The 12,299-nt window shown below is 53.5% G+C and overlaps 1 protein-coding gene and 1 long non-coding RNA gene across 8 annotated transcripts; one reads left to right on the top strand and one right to left on the bottom strand.

The window, feature by feature from the left end:
* The first annotated feature begins 9 nt into the window (after window positions 1-9).
* LOC112647472 (uncharacterized) lies at window positions 10-6,426 on the top strand. Its single transcript, XR_003128337.3, has 2 exons — window positions 10-1,010; window positions 3,937-6,426. It is a non-coding gene; the product is annotated as an uncharacterized LOC112647472 (long non-coding RNA).
* Window positions 6,427-10,282: 3,856 nt separating this feature from the next.
* Window positions 10,283-12,272, bottom strand: TMEM95 (transmembrane protein 95). 7 transcript variants are annotated; one of them, XM_025428604.3, is made up of 7 exons: window positions 11,995-12,272; window positions 11,792-11,848; window positions 11,539-11,581; window positions 11,414-11,434; window positions 11,259-11,305; window positions 11,014-11,101; window positions 10,689-10,857 (listed from the first exon to the last, which is right to left on the bottom strand). In XM_025428604.3, exons 1-7 carry the CDS (start codon window positions 12,161-12,163, stop codon window positions 10,824-10,826), a joined length of 459 nt encoding a protein of 152 aa, XP_025284389.3. In that variant the 5' UTR covers window positions 12,164-12,272; the 3' UTR covers window positions 10,689-10,823. The 7 variants fall into 7 exon arrangements, with proteins under 7 accessions (XP_025284386.3, XP_025284387.3, XP_025284393.3 ...); XM_025428603.3 differs by having other exon boundaries at window positions 11,225-11,305; window positions 11,539-11,619; window positions 11,995-12,271; XM_025428601.3 differs by lacking the exon at window positions 11,014-11,101 and having other exon boundaries at window positions 10,283-10,857; window positions 11,539-11,619; window positions 11,995-12,270.
* Between the last annotated feature and the right edge of the window lie 27 nt (window positions 12,273-12,299).

The following is a 12,299-nucleotide window of genomic DNA, read 5'->3' as shown; positions in this document are numbered from 1 at the left end:
CGCCCGCCACCTGTCAGAAACACTCATGTACAGAGGGTGGGACACATTGACAGCCAGGAATCCTGCCACTCACACAAACCCCAGGAAAATGCTCTCCGGACCTGAGACCTACATGCTGTACCCACTGCACACCTGTGACTTTAGCACTCTGCAGACTTCGGTGTGTTCCTCTGCTAACTCTTGATATTTGATGGCACACTGCTCCCATACACCTAGACACCTGGGTACCGCATACCTACCAGAGATGCCCAGATATGCTAACCACACCATACCTCAGCCCTGCAGACACACACGTATACTGCCTCCCACACTGGAAACGCTGCTACACACACACACACACACACACTGAGACCTACAGACATGCTGTGAAAGATGTCTAAGACACCCAGATACATGGCCTTTCAAGTCTGAGACATTCCAGAATGCTGCCATGAAACACCCAGGCTTACTGCCACACAACTGGTGCACTGCCTCCAAGATACACTCCTCCCCATGTCTGAGATGTCAAGGTCCACATGAATGCACAGCACACGAGACAAGTGCACCCTGCGCACACGTGCCTGGACTACGCAGGCCTACTGCTCCTTAGCGCCACTGCCTAGGGTCATTGCCTTTTCTATACCTGAGACAGCAACGCTTGAAATCACATGGGGCAGCTGTGATTGGTGGTTAGGTGCAGGCTGAGCCGGCTCCCAGCCTGTCTACAGAGCCAGGTGCTGTTAGGTGCACACTCCCTTCCACACCCACCTGAGCTCAGCTCCAGGTACCGGCCCCGCCGGCACACCTGACTCACTCGGTCTAACTTGGCTTCCTGGCAACTCCAATCTTTGCTAACTAAGGCCCGGTGCCCCGGGTGCCAGCTGCCTGCGTGACGCTCTCCCTACGCACACCTGGACCCCTCCCCCTCCCCCCACTTTAGTTTAATCAGGCGGAAGGGTTGAGCTCTGGCTTGGGCGCGGAAGGAGGAAGGCCAGGACGCAGGCCGACCCGGGACCGGGACCGCTTGCAAGGTGAGGACGGGAAAGCACGCAAAGGGGGTCGGGAGCGAAGGCGGCCGCAGAAGGGAGAGAGCGGCGGGCGGGGGCGGGGAGGCAGGGGAGACGAACAGGGGCCCGCGGACGTACCTCAAGCGGCGGCTGCCCGGCCAGGCCCGGCCCCTGGCGGCCCCGCTCCCTTGGACCCTCACCTGGCGAAGGCGGAAGCGGCGGTTGCGGAGCCGCCCTGGCCGCCAGCCCTAAATCCCGGGGAGGGTGGGGCCGCAGACCGAGGGGCGGGGCCGGGGGCGGGGCCTGGCGACAGTCCAGGTGGGCCCGCGCCACGCCCCCTTGCCCCCCTCCCTACCCCCCGCCTGGCGGGCACTCAGATCTCGCCTGGCCTGCCCTCTTCCGCTCAGCCAGATCCCGAGAACCCGTTCTCCCCTCTTTTCCCTCTCTCCTCCTCCACACCCTCTTTCCTGCCTCTTTCTTTCTTTTTTAGGTTTGTATTTATTTATTCACGAGAGACACAGGCAGAGGGAGAAGCAGGCTCCATGCGGGGAGCCCAACGCTGGGACTTATCTTATAGGACCCCGGGGTCACGCCCTGAGCTGGAGGCAGACGCTCACCCGCTGAGCTACCCAGGCGTCCCTCCTGCCTCTTTCAAAGAATCTTTCAGCCCTTCCAGGCTTCCTCCTGGGTGTCCTGTCCCCTGTGACCCCCTCTTACCAAATCTTTCATCTCCCTTGGCCAGAGCCCCACCGCTGAGATGAATAAGCACCAGATTGAGTATGCTGCCCAGGCCCTGGGAATAGAAGGCTAAACAGGACATCGTCCCTGCTCCCTGGCAGGGGAGACAGTACCCTAGCCCTCGTATGGAGGAAGGCTGGGTGGCACAGGACACTCTGAAATGGAGCCAGGACATGGAGGTGTTGCTGATGCAGGAAGTCAGCCCCCAGCCTAGACAGAGTCTCAGATTGGCGCCGTTGTCGGTTCCCGGCTCCCAACATTGGTCCAATGTGCTGCTGCAGGAAGGGATCTTATGGGAATCTCCCCAGGGTAGACCACGTGGGAGATATGAGTGGGCTCCTAAGCCCCATCACCACTTGGTACCTGGCCTTGGTGGTCAAGGACAGCACCCCATGCTTCAGGGCACCCCTCCCCATCACTGGCATTTACCTGGCCTCATTCTGACCCAAACCTCCTTCCCTCACATACACTGCTTCCTTCTGTACACTGCTACCTGGACGGTGGCCACAGGGCAAAGTCCAGAACCTCAGAGAAGGCTCTGAGGAGGAGCATCCCTCTCCCTTTCCCTCAAGGGTCCCAGGGAGGAAGTCACCAGTCTTAGGACATCTGTCCTGTCTCCTTCTGTCCCAAGGAAGGATGTGTGATCTGTCCCCAGAGTCCCTTGGAGGAAAAAGCCTACTCCTTCTTGGTAAACACAAGGGACATTCCAGCACTGATGGGAAATTTTTCATAGTTCACAGTTCTACCTGTTTGGTTTCCTTGCCAATTCTCTTGCCCTCCAATGAGGCCAGTGCATCACACTATTAATTGCTCCCTCCACATCTGTCATCCCTGACAGACTGTGGGCTCCATAGAGTGGGGGCTGGATTTGTATTGGTCATCCTGGTTCTTAGTACCTGGGACAGTGTAGGCAGGTAATAGGTGCAGTGCATATTATTTGTAAAGAAATCTGCTTAGGAGGGATCCCTGGGTGGCTCAGTGGTTTAGTGCCTGCCTTTGGCCCAGGGCATGATCCTGGAGTCCCAGGATCGAGTCCCACATTGGACTCCCTGCATGGAGCCTGCTTCTCCCTCTGCCTGTGTCTCTGCTTCTCTCTCTCTCTATGTCTCTCATGAATAAATAAACAAAATCTTAAAAAAAAAAAAAAAAAGAAATCTGCTTAGGGGATGCCTGGGTGGCTCAGTCCATGAAGCATCTGCCTTTGGCTCAGGTCATGACCCTGAGGTCCTAGGATCAAGCCCCACATTGGGCTCCCTGCTTGGCAGGGAGTCCGCTTCTCCCTCTCCCTCTGACCCTTCCTTCTGCTCATGTCTTCTCTCTCTCACTCACAAATAAATAAAAATTAAATTAAATAAAGAATCTGCTCAGTGTAATTATCATTCCTCTGTAGGTGATCTGTCTTTTCTCCCTGCTTTTAAGATATCATTGGTCTTTTGTAGTTCTATTGTCAGTTATCTAGGTATCAAATATCTAGGATTCTTTTTTACTTATTCTGATTGGTATATTGTATTTTCTGTATCTATGAATTCATGTCTTTCATCAGTTTTAGAAAATTCTCGGCTAGTATCTTCTCAAATATTATTTTTCCTCCATTCTTTGGTTCTTTTGAGGACTCTGATTAGAAGTATGCTAGACCTTTTCACTCCATCCTCCATGTTATTTAAGCTCTTTTCTGTATCTTTCAATCTATGTGTCACTGTGATGCAATCCACATCATCTCCCTAGGCATATCTTCTAGTTCACCAATTCTTTCTTTGGTTATGTCTGATGTGCTGCTTAATCCATACACTGGGGCAGGGGGTGTTTGTCATTGTATTCATTTGAACATTAAGATACTCTGCATGCTGATATTACTTTATGGAGGTATAATTTTCATTCAGTAAGACGCTCAGATTTAACTGTAGAGCTCAATGCATTTCTTTCTTTTTAAGATTTTTATTTATTTTTTTTGAGAGAGAGAAAGAGCATGAGCAGAGGGAGGGGGAGGGATCCCAGGACCCCAGGAACATGATCTGAGGCAAAGGCAGACACATAGCCACTGAGCCACACAGGCGTCCCTCACATAATGTTTGTAATTCCATTTGGCTTCTTTGATTCAACACCTTTTTGAGATTCGTCTTGGGGTTGTTCAAGTCCTTGGCAGGAATCATATGGCTCCATGAGCTTCTTTGGGGAAGAGCATGTGACATCTGATTTTTCTCTGAATGTCCAGTGTCTTCGCAGATCAGGGTGCACTAGAGGTCCTCTCGGAGTTGAACACATGAGTGTAGAGCCCATGAGGATATATGAAGGCAGATGCAGCCAGAGAGGTTGGCAGAAGCCAGACCAAGGCATCAATTCATTCTTCAGCAAGCTTTCACTGCCCCAGGTTCTGGGGACCCAGGCGAACAAGCAGACATGATCCTTGCTCCAGCTGGATTCACTCTACAGGGCCTTGGAGAACATAGTCAGGAGCGTGGACCCTACCTGAAGGCTCTGGTAACCATGGAAAGATTTTAGGAGAGGAGTGGCAGGACTAGCCTGCTGCAGTGACAAGCTGGGAAGAGGGAAGAGAGAAGGAGCAGGGAGCCCAGAGAAGAGGCTCTTCCTATTGGTCCAGGAGAAGGAGGCTGGCCCTGCTTAGGCCTTGGCAACGGGATGGAGAGGAGGTGAAGATAGGGTGCATTATCAACTGGACTCTGGGCCGAGATCCTCTATGCTCCAGCAGGAAACCAAACACAGAGATTTTCCAGCAGGAAACCGGACGCAGAGGCTCAGCCCCACCTTCGTCTTTAGCTTGGAAAAAATCCAGGGAATCAGAGTCCTCTTTATCGCTCCCTTCCTCCCTATTCATTTCATACTTCTGGAGTAAGGTGGGAGGAAGCACGGCCTGAGCACCCTTGGGGAGCACCCCTTCTAAGCTAAGATAGGGCATCCTGCTAACCTAGAGGCCGAGATCGGGCACCAGTCCTACTCTGTCTGCCGTTCGCCAACCTCTACCTTGCCCTGAGGGCTCTGCATCCAAGAAGGATGAGCACATTCATACCACAGAGCCAAGTCTTTCCTCACAGGACAGGGAACCAGAAGGGTAAACAGAGAGGCCCCCTGGTATCTTCCCCATCTATTGCCTTGGGTTTGGGTGGAGGGTTTCCCTCTGCAGAAAACTCTCCTCTCCTATTGGGAGCCAGATTAGTGCCCCCTTAGGTCCTCCTTTCCTGTTCCAGTCCCTGAGATCATGGGGCTTTCCCCTGCCATCTTGCCTATGCCAACCTCTCAACAGGGGAAAGTACCTCTCTCCCTCTGGGCCTTCCTGTGGCTGTTCCCATTGCTTGGAATTCCTCCCACCTTTATCCCAACCTGGCTAAGTGCAGGAAGCCTCTCCCTCCCTGGTCAGGCCCATTCCCCTGAACCCCAAGATCCCTGTGCTTTCCCGTTATTGCACTCATTGCTCTTGTAGAAATTGCCAGTAACTCATCTGTCTCCCCTGCTAGATTCCAAGCTCCAGGCAGAAAAATACTTTATCTTGCCTGGGTATTGCTGTGTCCATTCTGCCCAGTCTAGTCTAGTGTCTAGCTCATGTGATAAGTGCTCAGTAACTTTTGATGAACATATAGGTGAGACTGCATCATGTGGGCTGGGTGAAGCCAATGAGATTTTTTGACATCAGTAGCTCCTTTGCTGGGAGTGATGTGGATGGGAGTGCCCGAACCTCACCATAAGCATTCTCTGGCGAACCCATCCTTACGCCTCTCCCTGTTTGGCCCCACATGGTTGGCTCTTTATAGACCTTTGGGTGAAATCCTCCTGTCCCATCACCCTATGCCCACCCCCCATCTCGTGGGGTCCCATCCTTTCCCAGTTTGGATTTGCCTCGCTAGTTTTTAGAGTCACCAGCCCACCATCCTGTATGTATCTGTTGGTTTGCTTTCCGAAGCGGAAGCACTCCTAAATCCACTCTATTCCTTCAGGCTCACAAAGGAGCCAAGAGCCTTTACAGTGTGGTAGTTTAGACCACACCTTGGGAGGCCAACTGCCTGAGCTGGGACCCCTGTTCATCACTTAGCATCCTGTGAATCTGAGCAAGTTATTTCCCATTTCTGTGCCTCTGTTTCCTCCTTTTCAAGATGCCTCTATTAGGAGTATTTACCTTCACTGTCATTGGAGAACTAACTATGTCCACGAGTGTGGTAGCCAAAGCGGAGGCCAGTGAGTCCCTCGCTTGATAGCCTGGCATTAACACCTATGAATTAACAGCCCTGGTGAAGAGGACTGATCTGGGTAATCAGAGGGATATTGCAGAAAAGATGGTGACTTCCGAGCAAGCTCATACACGACAATGTGGCTCCTGCCTTCCCCCCTCAAACTCCTCACTCTGGGGAAGCCCAGCCACCAAGCCATGAGGACACTCAAGGAGTTCTATGAAGAGGCTCCACATGCCAAGGGACTGAAGCCTCTTGCTAACAGCCAACACCACCCTGCCAGCCATGTGAGTAAGCCATCTTGAAAGATGATCCTCCAGCCCTGGTCCAACCTTAGATTTTTGCAACCCTGAGACATCTGAGTGGCGCCCCTGTGGGAAACTGTGAGCCAGAACCACCCCATTACTGCTCCTCAATTTTGATCTACAGAAACTATGAGATGTGTTTTGTAGGCAATTAAGCCTTGGAATAATTTGATGCACAGCTGTAGCTAACTGATATGGTACATGAGATGCTTGGAAAGATGTCTGACTCATCACTGCTATACATGTTGGCTATCATTAACATTTGTGTTACAGGTAGGAGGATTGAGTCTGAGAATGGTGAGGGACACACAGCTAGGAAGTGGCACGGCCAGTTATGTCATGAGTACAGGCCCTTAAGTGGCAAGCCCTAGGCTCCTTTTTCTATCCCGCTTTTTCAGTTATCTACTGCTGATCAGTAATATCTAGTGGCATAAACCAACCATTTCATCATGCCCCTGGAGCTTGAGAATCTGGAATTCCACCAGGACAAAGTAGGGATAGATTTTCTCTGCTCTACTGGGTCTGAGGCCTTAGTTGGAAAAAGTCAAAGTCTGGACGTGACTTGACAGCTGGGGGCTGTATTGTCGCTCACATGGTGGCAGGAGATGCTGCCTTTTGACCAAAACCGTGGACATGGACTCTCCATGTACCTTGGGCTTCCTCACACTATGGCAACTGGGTTTGTTTCAGAGTGAATATCCCAAGAAGCAGAGGGTAGAAGTCTCCAGTTCCTTTAGGGCTTGGCCTGGGAAGTAGCCCAGTGTTACTTCTACCACATTCAGTTGGTTGGCCAGTGATAGAAGGAAGAACATATGGACCCTACCTCTTGATGGGACACATCTCAAAGAATTTAGGGGCCTTTGTTTAAAACTGCCAGACCCCTAGTAGCCTCTCCTACTTGGTGAAGGGCTCAGTAAAACCAGCACTGCCCTGGCAGGTCACACACTGGTGGATTGGCCTTATGGGCACAGAAAAGACACAAACGCCACCAGCCTCCAACACTGCGTGCTCATGAAGAGCTCACATGAGGAGGGCATATCACAGAACTGCAGAGAAGGGGCTGGAGTTGCCAGGGATACCTCCTGGTGTCTCCATGTTCCAGGCTCTGGGGGAATGAAGATGAAACCTTAGGGAGTAGCTTTCAAGGGTAACACATGGTCTAGAGAGATGATTTTTAAGGACACACCACCATCCGATGTAACAGGTACCACATGAGAGATGTCTAGGGAAGGGACACCCTACTCTGCCTCAGGAGCTCAGAGAAGGCTTCTTGGAAGGGGTGACGTCTGGGCCAAAGAAGGGCATTAGGGTATAGGGAACAAGCCCAGGCAAAGGCAAGGATCCAGGAGCAAACAAAATGTTTAGGCAACTACAAGTGATTCAGTGTGGCTGTGGGGTGGGCAGAGCTGAGAAACCAAGCTCCAGAGGAACGTCCATCAGACTCTTGGCACTGCCCTTAGCCCTGAGGGAGATCTCAAGGAGGAGGTGGGGGCAGGGAGGGATGTGGGTTTGGAAATGTTGACTCTGAGAGGCTCATGGGGCTTTGAGGGGGAGATCCCACTTAGAGCTGTGTCAATCAGCTCTGGCATGAGGACCAAATAAGACGTGGGGAGTGGCTGGTGAGAGCCCTGAATGTCAGGGTAAAGGGCCAGGTCTATATTCTGTAGGCAGGGAAGAGCTGGGGAAGGGTCTCAAGCAAGATAGTGATGGTTAATGCTTAGGGAGGGGCCCAGCGCACATGGGGAACTGTCCCAAGCCTTGTGTATGAACTTATTTGGACCTTGCAGTAATCCTCTGAGGTCAGTGCTGCTACACCTCATGGAAGTTAAGAGATTATCGACTCGGGACACCAGGTGGCTAAGTGGTTGAGCATCTGCCTTTGGCTCAGGCCTGATCCCAGGCCTTCCCCCCCTGCTCCCCCTCCTGCTTGTGCTTTCTCTCTTACTCTCTCCCTCTCAAATAAATAAATAAATAAATAAATAAATAAATAAGTAAATAAGTAAATAAGTAAATAAGTAAATAAGTAAATAAATAAATAAAATCTTAAAAAAAAAAGAGAGATCACCAATTATAATATGTAACATTCTGCTGGGACACATCTTCAACTTAAGATGGATTCTTCAGAGCCATTAAAATGTAAACAGGAAAAAAAAAAGCCATAGAATCAATGAACTGTATGATTTGCATTTAAAATAAGAGGAAAAAGGAACAGAGAAGTTAACTTGCCCAAGGGCCAGTGAGACGTAGAGCCAGGATTCCAGACCCGACAACCCAACTACAAAGCTCAAGTTCTCAGCCATCCTATGATGCCAGACAGGTGGTCATCAATGATATGGGGTTCCACCAAGACCAGTGTGGCCATTGAGGGCTCAGTGGGCGGGAGGGCAGTGGGCAGTCAGGTGGCACCCTTGGGAGATGAGTCCACAGTAAGAGGGTTATGGACTGGCCTGGGGGCCATAGGACGGGAGGAGGGGACCAGGTAGGATAGAGGTCCTCCAAGAATGGGCTGAACTGGTTGACCCCATTGCATGTTGGGTGTGAAAATAAGGACAACTCCAACGTGTTGAGTCTGGAAAGAGGGTACAGCATCAGGGGGTCCAAGGCAGCTACCACAGACCAGAGGGCAGCCGTGGGGCCCCGGGGCTCAGCAGAAGTGGCTTGTCATCCCAACTTGGGCAGGAGTGCTGCCTGGTGCCTGCTGGGTGCTCACCAAGCAGCTGTCAAATGAATGGATAAGTTGTATGAACTTCATGTATGATCTCTGGGTCTCTCTCTCTCTCTCTCTCTTTGGTGTAAAATGAATGGATTGGACTTGAATGTGCAAAATAAAATGGAAGGTACTTTCCCTTTTAAAATATTTTATTTATTCCTGAGAGACACAGAGAGGCAGAGACACAGGCAGAGGGAGAAGCAGGCTCCCTGTGGGGAGCCTGATGTAGGACTCAATCCTGGGACCCCGGGGTCAGGCCATGAGCCGAAGGCAGATGCTCAACTACTGAGCCACCCGGGTGTCCCTGGAAGGCACTTCCTTAGAAGGGGCAAGTATCCCTCTCTCCATCCCCAGGTCCTTCACGGCACCCCAAACCGCGGTTGTAGCCCTGGCTGGCTGTAAGTTAGATTAACTGAGGCCCCATTTGACACCACTGAATTCAGAAGCTCTGGATATAAGGCCCAGAGATGGATAGTTGTTTTGTTTTCTTTTTAAGATTTTATTTATTTGAGAAAGAGAGCATGAATGGTGGGGAGGGGCAGAGGGAAAAGGAGGAACAGACTCCCCGCGGAGCAGGGATCCCCATGCGGGACTTGATCCTAGGACCCTGGGACCATGACTTGAGCCAAAGTCAGACACTTAATCATTTCAGCCTGCCAGGCAACTGCCGGGATGGATAGTTTCTGAAGCTGCCCAGGGGACTGTCACGTGCAGCCAGATGAGAACTTTTGCCCTGGAAAACCCCTGGGCTAGGGGCAAGTGGGCGGCTCAGTCAGTGAAGCATCTGCCTTCAGCTCAGGTCATGATCCTGGGATCCTGGGATTGAATTCTGCATGGGGCTCCCTGCTTAGTGGGGAGTCTGCTTCTCCCTCGCCCTCTGCACCCCCACCCCCCGACTCATGTGTGCTCTCTCTGAAATAAATACAATTAAAAAAAAATTACCCTTGAAAACCACTGGGCTTGATGCAGGCAAGATCCCTTCCAACCTAGGCCCTTGGCCTGAGGCTTGTGGTTGGTGACCGGCTAACTCCTTTTATGCTTCATGTTCCACACACCCAACCCAAAACTCCTGAGCGCCAGGGGACGGAATGCTGGGGTTTCTCAACCACACACAACTGAGGTCCTAGACAGGAGAACTCTCTATTGTGGAGGACTCCCCTGAGCGTCGCGGAGGCCAGGGAGGCTGTAGAGGCCCACACCCCGGGCCTCCACCCGCTAAATGCCAGCAGCCCATCCCCCAACCAAAGCCATCAAGAATGTCTGTAGATGTGGCCACATGTCTCTTGGGGTTGAGAACCACTGTGCCACAGCGAGTCTCCCCTTCCCCCTCTGCCCTCCCCAGTCGCAGACAGAGGCTAGGCAGGGTGGAGGCCATTTGACAGCAGGTTTACTCCATCTTGGCAGGAGGGAGGCCTCCGTGGGAGGCCAAGGCTTCACAATGTTAAATGGAGGGATAGCCTGCTAGCAGGCTGACTGATGTGGTCTCAACTCTAGAGGGAGGGCGGCTTCCAGGCACTTATTCCCGGATTCCCAATCAGTCATAAGAGCCCCAAGAGTAGCTTCTGGGGCAGCCAGCCCCCGCTTCCGAGAATAGGCAGGAGGGGGTGTGGGAGGGGTGGTGCCTGGAGGGGATTCTTTCCTTCTGTAGATATTTTCCTGGAATCAGTGACTGCTCCCATCTGATTCGTAGAGGGCTGGGGCGGCGGGGCAGGGGAATGTTCCCCCTGTGGGTGCCTGGGTCCCCAGAGGCCGTCTGACCCCGGGACCTTGGGGACATTGGGCTTCAGGGTGTGGAAGGCTGAGCCTTCGGGATGGGAGCTAAAGGGCTGGCTGATTCCCTCCAAGGGGAGTGGAGGTGGTGGGCTCCTGCCCTTTAGGAGTGGAGGCTGGGAGGCTGGCAGTGTCTTCACAGGTCCTCTTTTGGTTTGAAGTAATTGGACCTGAGGGGAGACAGAGATGGGAGGCCTGGGCAGAGCAGGGAGGATGGTGGGAGGAGGCAGGAGGGGTGGTGGTGGAAGGTACTGTGGGGAAGGTGGGGGGCGCTCAGAAGTGGTGAGGCTGCTTCCGCCCTTAGCCTCCCCGCTCTGGGGACTCACTCCACCACGAGGCTCAGGATGCCCAGCAGCAGGGCAGCTATCAAGACAGAGAGGAGCAGGATCCTGGCTTCCCGAAGATCGTGACTTCCTGCAGGGAGCCCAGGAAGCAGTGAGTGATCCTGGGGACCTCACCAGTCATGGGGGGGGGGGTGCCTAATTGCTCAGAGATCATAGCCAGGGGAGGCCAGGGCCAGGGCTTCAGGGGTCCAACCTGGGAAGCAGCGCTTTTTGGGCCAGCAGCGCACCTGGGTGCTCTGGCAGGTGGAGCAGTTGTAGAGGGTGGTTCTGCCCCCTGCAGGAGATGACAGGAGCCGAGCTGGGGCTTCCCTCTGGGGGCTGCCAGGCTCCCCTGGGGTACCCCCGGTGCCCCGGCCTCACCACCCCATCCTCTCCTACTCACGGCAGGCAGGCGCGCAGAGAGCTGCAACCAAAGACAAGAAGGGGTGCGGGGACAGGAGACGCTCAGCCACCACCACCCACCCCCTGCCCCAGAGCCCCAGCACCCCATCCCTGCCACAGCAGTACCTTCCCGGGTGTACTGGGGGAGCTTGATCTTTTGCAGCCAAAGCTGGTACAAGGGGAGGGAGGAGAAAGACCCTTTGATCTCTGGGGAGACACGGGAGCGATATTGGGGGCGCCTCCTCCGTGGAGGGGTGCATCTCTACCCCTCACCTCGTGCCTCCAGGGTCCCACCTTCCTGTATCCGCCCCTCTGATCCCTAGCCCCCTCCTACTGCCCCTCCGAGCCCCCCAGGGGCTGCCTTGCCCCTTGACCTCACCCATAACCCTCAGGACTCGGTGAGTCTTCTCTATGACTCTGTTCATGGACACCTCATCTGTGGAGACAGCAAGGATGTGTAAGTCTTTCCCAGCTTCCCCGGGGCCAAGGCAGGTCCCCCGAGGGGAGAGGCCAGTGCATCCAGAGAGGGCTGCGGACCGGGGGTGTCCCCCTCGGGGACTGTCCCTGGATGTCTGAGCTCACCTAAGGCAAAGGCCGGAAAGTTCCAGGAGGCCCCACAGTCCTTCCACTTAGCCTCCACTTGGCTGCACACGTGGGCCAGGCGGCCCGACAGGTCTCGAGCTGAGAGCTGGCAGAGGATACAGGCCTGGGTGGTCGCCAGGAACACCCCACCTAATGCCAGCACCCACATGAGGCCTGCTGGGGAGTGGTGGGGGAGCCCACTGAGGCTGGGAAGGCCTCTGAATGCTACAATCTTGGCTCCAGCCCTGCCCGGGGAGTCTAGAGTGTTCCAGAACAGTTGGGGATTCTAGAACATTCTGGCACAG

The sequence above is a fragment of the Canis lupus genome, chromosome 5 (assembly GCF_003254725.2).
Source record: "Canis lupus dingo isolate Sandy chromosome 5, ASM325472v2, whole genome shotgun sequence".
NCBI classification, from domain to species: domain Eukaryota; kingdom Metazoa; phylum Chordata; class Mammalia; order Carnivora; family Canidae; genus Canis; species Canis lupus.
This window is presented reverse-complemented; position numbering and strand designations above follow the sequence as displayed.

Excerpts from the sequence above, each read along its gene's own strand:
- TMEM95 (XM_025428601.3), bottom strand. The coding sequence starts at position 12,163 with ATGTGGGTGCTGGCATTAGGTGGGGTGTTCCTGGCGACCACCCAGGCC. Across the intron at positions 11,849-11,994 it reads CTTTCCGGCCTTTGCCTTAG|ATGAGGTGTCCATGAACAGA; the intron begins GTGAGCTCAGAC and ends CTGTCTCCACAG. Across the intron at positions 10,858-11,258 it reads CCACCTGCCAGAGCACCCAG|GTCCAATTACTTCAAACCAA; the intron begins GTGCGCTGCTGG and ends GTCTCCCCTCAG.